At 41.2% G+C, this 11,462-nt stretch overlaps 1 protein-coding gene across 3 annotated transcripts in view; it reads left to right on the top strand.

Moving 5' to 3' along the window:
- The first annotated feature begins 5,779 nt into the window (after window positions 1-5,779).
- The window catches only part of LOC310859344 (VPS10 domain-containing receptor SorCS1-like), a 245,180-nt gene continuing 239,497 nt past the window's right edge, over window positions 5,780-11,462 (top strand). For all 3 annotated transcript variants that reach the window (XR_014569292.1, XM_083765827.1, XM_083765826.1), the window contains exon 1: window positions 5,780-6,674. Coding sequence is in view for 2 of the 3 variants with exons in the window: in XM_083765827.1 (XP_083621953.1) it covers window positions 5,889-6,674 (786 nt within the window). In the remaining variant the exon portion in view is untranslated. The remainder of the gene's footprint in view (window positions 6,675-11,462) is intronic.

Raw genomic sequence — 11,462 nt, 5'->3', positions numbered from 1 at the left:
AATATGTCAGTTTGTCACATTCAATAGATCTGTGATCTTTTGTGGCCAGATGTAATTTCTTGGTGTCTAGTAGGAGTATAGTAAATAATAATAAAAAGAAATCGCCATAACATTTTTAAACAAATACATATTTAGCCCCATGCTCGAATGCCCCCCCCCCCCTGTAAAAAAAACAGCTAAAATCCCTAAAATGAAGTATAGCAAATGAATGAAAATTAACACTCACCTTTTAGTTTCTCTAATAACAACCTAAAACATGAACCTTGGTTGAAAAAAACTTCTTTCTTTAACCTTTTCTACAAAATGTCGTTGGACAAAGTAGGGCTTAACCACATGCCTCCTGCAAACATTTGGTGAAAATGGGCAAACATTCTGCAGAGATAGCCAACGTGAGCTTGTCTTGTCTTTTCTGTAGAGGGTAAAAAGGAGGGAGCCACATATAGACCACTGGAAGACACCGGTCAAAGACTGGGTTTACCGGTATGTGCTTAACATCACCCACCGGCGGTAGGACATGCCGAAACATTTAGAAATATCCAAGGATGAGAGAAATCAAGTCGAGTCAATCTAGTCAAAATAACTGCAGAATGAATTAATCTTTATTCAAAAAGTGTCTTTCTCCTTGCAGACAAAAGTGTTATCCATGGTTTAATCTGTCCATTTCCCTACAAAGCCAAAGTGCAGTAACTATGAGTAAAAAGGAAATATATCATAACATGGGTTTGAACGTGTTTCAACTGTTCAGCCAAATGAGATATCGGCATGTAAGTGATATTACACTGTTCTTGAGGTAATTGTTTATCCCCCAAAATCACGAAGGCTAATTTCACCTTTGGGATACACAAATAAGTCGGTGTGTCCACAAACGTAGTTAATACACGTCGGCTTTGTAAGGCGCGATTCATACTCCTATTTTAGAGCCGAATAAAAGTCGGTTCGGCTCTGTAGAGCCTACAATGTGACGTCATTTGAGGTTCGGGCGGGGCGGGTACCGTCCTAAAGTCGGCTCTTCGGTGCTACTGAGAATTTGGCCACATCTCCCATCTGTAAAGATGTGTTAAAATGTTTCAAAAATGTTCAAGCATTTGAACGATTAAAGCTCACATGTAATTGCCTACTTTTATATACCAGATTTATGACCACCGTCCATACGTCAAATAGCCTATGTAGGCCTATACGAGTGGTAAAACAGATTTTAATACTACTGTATGCATGGGGGTCCACCATCAAGGACCCCTGGGGCCGGGTGCCCACTTTCAGAACCACTGCTGTACACCTAAATGGTTCTGACTATAATAGAAACAATGTGACGATATCTCCCTCTGTGCATGCAAACACTCATGAGATATTAATCACCTCCTTCAGCATCCACTCATTAACAGCAGAAGGCAGAAAGAAAGAGCTGATCTCTCAGCGTGAATGTGCTTCCTCTTTTACTGACTCGACTGTTTTGCTCTGCTTTTTGGGATGGCTTTTAGGCCGTATTGTGAGGTCCCTTTTCGTTCAGTTCCGTTCCCACGGAAGGGGGACTACACAATTTTTTCTCCATAAAAGAGATTTATAGGTAGAAAGTCCAAATAAAAAAGTTCTACTCGTGCCACCCTGCAGTTTTTTTGTGGTCAGTGGTCAAAGACGGGACTATTTCTTACAAGGCGTACTAATATGTGCAAGGGGAGTGGTGTGGTTTTGGTCACGTGGACTAATCGCGTAGCAGCTTTATTCCCTTGAGTATGTGCGTGACGTCATCGTATGCGGAAGTTTTTGTTGTCCATAGCAACTCACTGACAGTCACTGTTGCGGCGCTGTTTGTTTTCATTCACTCTAAACACCGCGCAAGAAAATGGGAAAGAGCTGTTGTGCGATTGACTGAACAAACAGATTAAAAAAGAACTCAGAGCTATCCTTTTACAGACTGCCGAAATGTAAAGAAAAAATAAGTAAATGGATTGCTGCACTTCTGGCTACTCCAGACACCACATGGATTTGCCACTTTCACTTTGTGTCAGGTATGTTGCTTTTTTGTAAAACCATACGTTCAATGTAAAAGGGCCTTTTCACACAATGTCCCATTTTAAAAGAACCTAACGGAGTTCTCTTCTTGTGGACCAAAAAGTGGATTAACATAGTCCGTTCCCCTGAAAGAGATCTGGTCAAGAGTAATCACTCATCAGCATGTTGTTACGTGTTTCTACACACACAGACTCCGTGGAAAGACTTGTCCTTTATGTTAATGTTCTTATTGATCAACACACCCAGTTACTGAATGTTAAGTCTCCATGGTTTTCCTCAGAATATCGTTTGACACTGATTTATATGACACATTAAGAGTCCACTGACTAGTACAGTGGTTATCAAACTTTTTTTTTGTTTTTTTTTCAAGGACCCACATAACTTTTGATTGTTATTGCACAAATGGATCCTTAAGGTCTGTAACTTACTCTGAGAGTGTACGAATGGAACCAAATGGACCCATAGTGTCAGAGTTACAGACCTGCATGTGTCCATTTGTACACTCAGGCTGTAAGGGTCCATTTGGTTCCATCTCTCAGAGTTACAGACCTGTAAGGTCCATTTGGTTCCACTCTCACAGACCTGTAGGCTTAAGGCCTAAGAAGGGTCCATTTGGGGTCCATTGGTTCCATTTGTACACTCAGTTACAGACATGCAGGCTAATCCTCTGGTTAAAGCTGCCTACCCCTGCTCTACACCAAACTTATTTGCCAAAATAGCCGGTCTACAAGCTCACAATGTTGTGAGCTTGTAGATCTGCTATTTTCTGCAAATGTTCCCTCCAGAATAGGGATGCTATTGTTCCAGTGGTTAATGTAAAAAAATAATCTCACAATGATTTGGCAGCCCCGTCCCGGATGAGTTTGTTTTGAGGCTGATGTCTGAAACAGGACATATGTGAAAACACCCCATATATGTAAACAAATTAATATCATATTTCTAGTAAATGTTTTTTTTGTTTTTGTTATTTAAGGGAAAAAGAGTGATGATCCTTGTCTACATCCTGACTACGTGCCAAGGTTATTTGGTTTCACCTCCATCACTGATCGAAGTACAGCAGAGGTACAGACTGTTGTTGAAGTCCCAGGCATTGGGGTCCAGACAGAGGAAACACAAAATGACATTGCCTCATTACATGAACAAATTCAATCTTTAAATGCTGAATGTCAATCATTTAGGGATAAAGTCAACAAATTAGAAAGTGAGTTGAAAAATCGTACTCTTGATCCTTCAGAATTTGATGACAGCAAAATGAAAAATTTCACATGACTTTCATGTTGTTGTTCAATTTTGTGTCACCAAGTTTACCACCTCCTGCAAAACAGTCACTTAGTGATACTCAGAGACTTCTGCTTACACTGATGAAGCTGCGCCTCAATCTGTCTGAGGAACTTTTAGGTTACCTCTTTGGCATTCATTGAGTCAACCGAGGTAAGCCAAGCAGGTTCATCTTGGCAGCAGTTTTAACCTTGACCAGTCAACTTTCAACACACTGAGCAAATATGTGTGCCACCTGTATGGCCAATCATCTGCCAAAAATGTGAATGATGCAAGGTACAAATCATTCTGTACGGCATCATCAGCTTTGCCAGAACTGTCCATTCCCCCAACAAGTGATGCTCTCCACCAACATTGCAAAAGGGCAAACTACCAAGCAGCAGTGATGAGACGTTCTCTGACTAGTAGGATGTGTGCTCCTTCACCCATTGGCAGTGGATGGGGATGGGGGAGTTAACAGTAACATGGATGACTAGAAATCCTGCCCCTGATAGTGTGTTGCAGGTAGTCCACTGTAATTGTAAAAAAAAAAGCAAATGTGAGACTGAAAGATGTTCATGTATGTCTGCAAAACTGTCTTGCACTGATTTATGTCACTGCCAGGACAGTGAAAATGTGTCAAAAGAAACAGAAGAAAGAGGTACATGGGATGATGACTCTGATGAAAGTGATAGGGATGAGTAACCCAACATGTTACCATGTAGGCCTACTACTTGTTTTGTTCAAGAATTATTAAGATGTTAAAGAATTGACACACTACCTACATCCATTTAAATGCAATGCATAAATGCAAACAGCACAGACTACTTACACAGCCAACAGAAGGTTTTATTGTGATGCATTTGTATGCTATTTTGTATTTTCATATATTTCCTTGGCAGGGGGGGGGGGGGGGGGTGTACAAATGACAGATGCTGTGACACTTTGCGGTACTTGTAAATAAATAAATGTTTCATACAATTATGTTGTAATCATTCTGACCTCTAGTAGGCTACTTAACATTTTAGTCTTGTGCATTTTTTGCATTATTGCAATTTAGGGGGCGTGGTAACGTTTGGATAGATTTTCTGCCATTTTGGTCCAAGGTGCCCTGATTTTCTTTTCTACCTTTCATTACACAGTAGGTTGAGACATTTTCTATGTATGAAACATAAGCTCTTGGCACAATTTACTGTGTAGGTTTCATTGTACTGTGTGGCAAACACTTAAGTTGAAGCATATTCTTTATGCTTTTTTTAGAAATATGCTACATTACATGATCTGAATTCACATACTGTATGAGTAAACTAAAGGCACCAATACTTGTTTCAGATGTTAAGTATATGCATTTGACATTTCAGAAAGATTTTGTGTTGCCAAAAACACATTTTACAAGCAAAAACAGCAGCACAAGATTTTCGTTTTTTGGTTATACACTGTTTATACATTTATGGCTTGTGACAAAATACTGCAGGATATTATGAGTAGAACTTTTAACCCAAAGTCTAGAAGGGTATTATCTATGAAAAAATGCATTGAATGAGTAGTTCGCATGACATGGGAACGAAACTCATTTTCTAAGCACTTTTTCATGGGTCCCAACACGGCCTATTTAACCTTTTTGGTTGGTTATACAGTAGGAGGAAAGGATAAATAAATAAATAAATAAACTAAACTAAAAATAAACAGTAGCCCATCTGTTGTGGCTACATTTATTTTGCTGTTATTCACTGATGGCATAATAATTGCCTATATGTGATGGCTTATAATTATAGCCTCAAGGATTCATTCAGAAAAAATATGTTAGCATCGACTCAAGTGTTCAATTTTCCCGCTGTGATTCCTCTGATTCCACTGTCATGATTGCATTTCTTCAATTGCACAATAATACAGGAACCTAATAACCTATCATACAATATTGCATGATTACACACAGCCGTAATAACAAGTTTGTAGCATAATTCTCATGCTCATTATGTGGAATGCTGAACAGGCTACAAGTGAAATCATATAGATGCCATCCTTACATTGCATTTAATTGGAAATATGTTATTATTTTTTAATGAGCACTATAGCAGACACTCCCAATAGCAATACTGAATTTAATGGAGTCTATTGCAAGTTGTTGTCATAATAACTTTCTCATGCACTTCTATATAATAGCCTGATTATTTCTGTTTAAGCCAGGAGAATTACTCTGAAGAGGCTCCAGCTAGCCAATCCATAAAATATTATCTGGCAGAAAAAAAGTATAGTTCCGAATGTATAGAAAATGAGAAACGAATCGATGAAAGATTGTAAAGCTATTACAGCAGATCAGATGGCCTGCAATTATGTACGAGAAAGAAGAAACGAGACTCGCAATAAGTGCCATATCTTTAGGTCTACTCTGGACTGGACCAGCTCCTCCCCCATGCGCACGGAGCTTCATTTGATCAAATCCTTCAACTTGGACCACTTCTACAGACCGCACTTTTTACAACACTGCATTTGGAGACGCCACAACTTGGGAAGCGGTTCTACAGCTGCGCGTCAATTAGATCCACAGAGAGGCACAGCTGGGGAACAGTGGAAAGCTCTTTCATTCAGAGCATTAATTTATCTGCTACATACAACAAGCGATGGAGAGGGGGGTCACATTTTGCCCTAAGTGGCACAGTGCGTCTTCTTGGTTTGTGCTTTTGATTTTATTCTCTGTATTTCTTGTCGCCAAACCAGAGATAACTTGCAGAACATGTCAGCCGGGGATTAACTGGCGGAGACAGGAATTACTGCTGAAATTGGACACAAGTGAATTCGCAACAGGGTCCGCTGCAGGGGAAGTTTTGGGAGATGGAGACGGCCGGGCAGGGGCGGTCAATCCCGCAAGAAGTGCTGAAACTAGACAGCTTCGTTGCGCAGCGGGCTTCTCTGAATGCGCTCGGAACAACCAAGAAGGGAAATATGTCCACTCGAGAGCAAAACGGAGTACCGACAGGCTGCGTCCGAAAGAAGAAGGAACGCCCGCCGGTGCCGAGAGTGACTTCACCCAGCAGCACAAGACCAAAGTTTACCCTATTAAAAAGACGGGCGCTGCTGCTGCTGCTGTTCTCTCTGCCGGCCGGGCGCACAACAAGCGAGCAAGGAGGAACACTCCGTCGAGTTCTCCCGCAGAACAACACCGCCAAGTCAAATCCTCGAACCCTGCACCTGCTGCTGCAGACCCGCCGCGAGGCGCCATGGCATCGCCGAGCGGACTCCGAGCGCCACGTCCCGAGTCGCGCTGGAGCGGCATGAAGGACAGGCGCAGTCCTCCGCATGGCTCCAGCAGGCACGAGGAGCTCAAACTCACCAGCTCAACCTTCGCCTTGACGGGGGACTCGTCTCACAACCAGGCCATGGTGCATTGGTCCGGCCAGAACAGCAGCGTAAGTCAATTATTAATTATTATGAGTCAGTCCCCCCCCCCCCCCACACACACACACACACACACACACACACACCCCACCACCGCACTTTGCTCATCATTCGAGGGAAGCGCGCGCTTAATGTTGGCCATGATTTGTTTTGACGCACTGAAGTGAAACAAGCAGCATGATTGTGGTGTGTGTGTGTGTGTGTGTGTGTGTGTGTGTGTGTGTGTGTGTGTCCGGGAGCGCGTCACGGCGCGCGTCTGATTTTGGGAGAAAGAAGGTGGGCACTGGGCAAGCAAATGCGCGCCCCGTTCCGGACAGGGAGTAGGGACTCTACATTTTCCGAAGTTGTCAATTTTAAGCAGGATAGATATATCGTAGGCTACTGTTTGGCATTTAATGTGAATAATTAACTATATGAAAAGTTTTTAAAAGCCCCCCCCACCTCTTCCCTTAAGAAGAGACAAGATCCATATGCTTATATATATTCCTGATTGATGGAGAAGCCCCTGACTTGGATTGAATTATGTATACTGCACTCAAACTAGATTTACTATATTTAGATCAATCATAGGACCATGCATTTGGAAAATATTTCTCGCAGCACTTATAAGCAAAAATGAGAGATTTAATTTGTGTCCTTTTAATTGGTGACGAACTTTGCTCCTCTTTCTTCAGGACTGCATGGGCACAGTGCATCTCTGTCTCTGACTACAACCCTGCAGTGAGGCTTAATTTAGATTTTAAGCTGTTTTAGATGCCTGATTGTTTAACCTGTCATGAGGCGTGGATGTGGATTTATACAGTATAGGTCTGAATATTGTTGCCAGCAGAGTTTAGACAAGAATAACTTGCTATTACTGTGGATCAATGTTTCCCAACCCTTTCCCCCCCATCTTACATCTGACTGATACCACCCCCCCACACGTGCGCGCGCGCACACACACACACACACACACACACACACACACACACACACACACACACACACACACACACACACACACACACACACACACACACACACACACACACACCAAACATGCAGGTCCACGTCTCATACAACATAGATTGGCTACTTTTAAACATTTTGAAAAATCTGGAAAAATGAAATGGTTGACAATATAATGAAGTTATGATTTAGTTTAATTATTTTTATTTTAGACTTGAGGCTTGACGGTATATCATCACCCGCGCCCCCTGGGGGGGGGGGGGGGGGTCCAAACCCACAGGTTGAGAAGCACTGCAGTAGATCACAGTACTGCCTTATCCAGGAATGAGAACAGGGCTCTTTGATTGTGGCAGGTGTAGTAGAACAGGGCTGCAATGTGGCAGGTTTAATAGCTCCTCTGGATTTAGGAGGACACTTTTCTGGTGCCTCTGGCCTTTGTAGCAGGTAAGAAAGTTGCTGCTATACTTCCTCAGTAATCTCCGTGGAATTATTATCGTCCCACCCCGAGGGCTGCCTGCGAGAATCACAGCCTGGATGGATGTCTGACACGGCTGCTGACCCTCCCCATAACTGTCCGTCCTGTTGATGAGCAGTTGTTGCACACTGCACAGGGCTGCCTCTTTGGTAACAAGAAGACTCACCCCGGTGCGTGCCCGTTTTTCCTCCCGGAATTTTTCCCCAGTGAGGGGGATAACTTTGTAATAGGCCTATGCTATTGGCTGTTTGTATTCTTTTTGGAAAAATATAAAAAGATACTCCTGTGGAAAGGCTATATTATATTACTTATATTGACCCTATAAACAATGTAGTATTATTTAGTATATGTAAGGTTTTGCCCCCTCAAATGGTACCTCGTCAGATAATCCCCACATATCCTACAACAACTTCTGTGAACAGACTTCACTGTAGTAACTTTTCATAAATTATATTTGTACTTATAGGCTGTCTGCTGTCATGAAAGTTTATAGTTAGAGAAATTCAAAATCCAGCCGTCTGCTGGCCAGCCTCTCCCACCCCTCACTGGGGAAAATTCTGGGAGGAAAACAGAAACGGGGTGAGTCTTCTTGTATTCGCCTCTGTGTATCCGTGCATTGCGTTGGATGGTGCTTTTGGGATTCAGTGCCATCAATTTAGTCATATTTACTATGTATGCTGTCTGTCATTCATTCATTTCAAAGCTTGTTTCTGGTTTAGTCATATTTACTATGCTGTCTGTCATTCATTCATTTCAAAGCTTGTCTCTATCAGCCTTGCTTATTTTGTATGCCATGCATCGCTTCGAATAGAGTGATGGAAGGGAAATGGTACTTACGGCTCTATCTTGTGCCACCCCTTACCCCTTATCCCTAAACGTATTTACCATTTTTTACTTTTTTTTTTTTTAATAGTTCAACTAGCCAATCTACATCGACACACTGTGAGCTTGTAGATCGGCTATTTGTACTATTTTAAAATGGTAGAAAATGGCAAATAAGTTTAGGGATAACTGTATAAAGGGTTGAATTGTGTTGAAATGAAGAGCAAAACAACATTGATACTTTGTGTCTGTCTGTCTGTCTGCCCGCCCGTCCATCCATCCATCCACCCATCCATACACAGGTCACACACATTTAAGGCACTGCACAAATAGATAGATTCATCTCTATGTTCTTGACACCTTCTGTCCAAACAACATCCTTCCGATTGTCTCCAGTCCCAAATCTGTTCTCAAAAGCTGATGTGGACTGCACAGTCCCTTATTACACACACATCACTTAGCTCTGTCTTATAAGAAAACCCAATTACACTGACACACATATCACCGGTTTCCATGCCTGCTCGGTTGTGGCTGAAAATGTAATCCTATGCCTCAGGTGTTTCTGGTGGGTCTGACAAATAAGGAAGTGCCAGAAGTTAACCTTATAGCGGAGAGGAGCCTTCACAAAGACGAGAAAGAATGCAAACCACAGCAAACAAAGGCAACTTTTGAAATGCCAGACACTTTTCTAACGACGTTCTCATTCTGGAGTCATCTTTTCCAAAATTCTAGATCTGTTCCATTTGAGTTTACTCTAGAAATAGTAGTTGTAGCTTTGTTTGTTAATGAACTTGATGAATCAAAGGAACATTTTGCCCTTTTTCTTTTGGTTTGCCTAAATCCCAAATGAAATATGCGAGGTTGTGGCTTTTAGCAGAAACAGCTGTTCATGGTTTTCATCACCTGAGCCACTATATAAATAGACAAAATTGTGTCGACAATGACCCACAGAACAGAAGTGAAATAGCATATTAGTACGGTATTACAGTGATCTACACTGCAAGTACAGTATATCTAACCTCAAGGTAATTTACATAGCCTGTTAATGATTCAACATTACATGATTCAACATGCTTGAATACCCGCATGATATAATGGAATGGAACTTATCCTAATATTTGTTGCAGGAATCACAGACTCTGCTATGCTATACACAACAACACACACACACACACACACACACACACACACACACACACACACACACACACACACACACACACACACACACACACACACACACACACACACACACACACACACACACACACACACACACACACACACACACACAAGGATGATGTAATGATGACCAATTGGTATACTCAACAACATAGGGTAGAGTGAGTTCAAGTCAGCTGTTTTTTTTATCCTGAATGTGTAAAATGTAAAGATTCAACTATAAATCAATGTACAGTATTTGCATATGATTTTGAGAACACAATATCACAGTATAAGGACATACACTTTTTTCCCTTATTAATCTGGTCAGAGTAATTCATCATTGTCAAAATGTGGTCAAGTAAATAGACCGACTTTTTTTGAACCATCCAGATACTTTCATTTGTCATGGTGTAAAATAAATACATACAGGCGCCACCCCTTAACCCTAAACTAATTAGCCATTTCTTACTACTTTAAAAAAACCTTAAAAGATTGTTCAAATGGCCGATCTACAAGTTCACAATGTCTCGATGTAGATCACCTAGTTGAACTATTTCAAAGGTTTTTTTAAAATAGAGATGGAGCCCCATGTGCAGTTCACCATTATGAAACTTCAAACTTGTTTTACTTGGCTCAGTGCACAATATAGCCACCACCACCAGACTATTTTAGTTAATGCCAACCTTTAGCTTCCAACCAAGACACTTAGAAAAAAAGAAAGAAAGTAGGTTTTATGTAAAGGATGAATCTTGCATTAATTAACATCACTCAGCAAGAAAAGTCAACTGAACATTAAAGGGAAGTTGTTCAGATTTACAGTACTTAAATGGAGACTGCAACAACAAGCATTGAATAGGATAAGACATCCTAGCTACAGTGTTGAAGTTCTGAATGAAAGGTTACAGGCATAAAATAGTCTCAATAGACAGACCGTCCTGTGGAATATTTCTTACTAACTATGCACATGAAACATTATTCACATTATTGAAATGTCAGGTATTAAGTGCTTTGGTCTGTCACTCAGCACTAGCTAGATACAGGCTGACATATTGTCAGTCAGTTTAACATGTTTACTCTTGAGCTTCAATTGCTTTAAGAGATGTAGGTCATGCCTCACCGGAGCAAGTCCTGTTCAAATCTAATTAAATTGATGTTATGTCACACAGGGTACTTACCAGTACAGCCACGTAGCTTGTAGTTCCAATATAGTTCTGTCCATTTCCAGATTTGCTCTTTGACAGAAAACATAGAAAGAAAAACCTCTTATATTGAACTAGAATCCTGATAAGCCTCTTTAACGAGGTTGTACCAAATCGTATGTGCTTTACAGGATGATATGCAGCCTGCAGGAGAAGAATATCCAACATTAATACTTTATATCTAGCGGTGG

This window comes from Protomyctophum parallelum (genome assembly GCF_964188405.1).
Source record: "Protomyctophum parallelum genome assembly, chromosome: 5".
Lineage (NCBI taxonomy): Eukaryota > Metazoa > Chordata > Actinopteri > Myctophiformes > Myctophidae > Protomyctophum > Protomyctophum parallelum.
The sequence above is the reverse complement of the archived record's forward strand: the minus strand, read 5'-3'. Positions and strand labels throughout refer to the sequence as shown.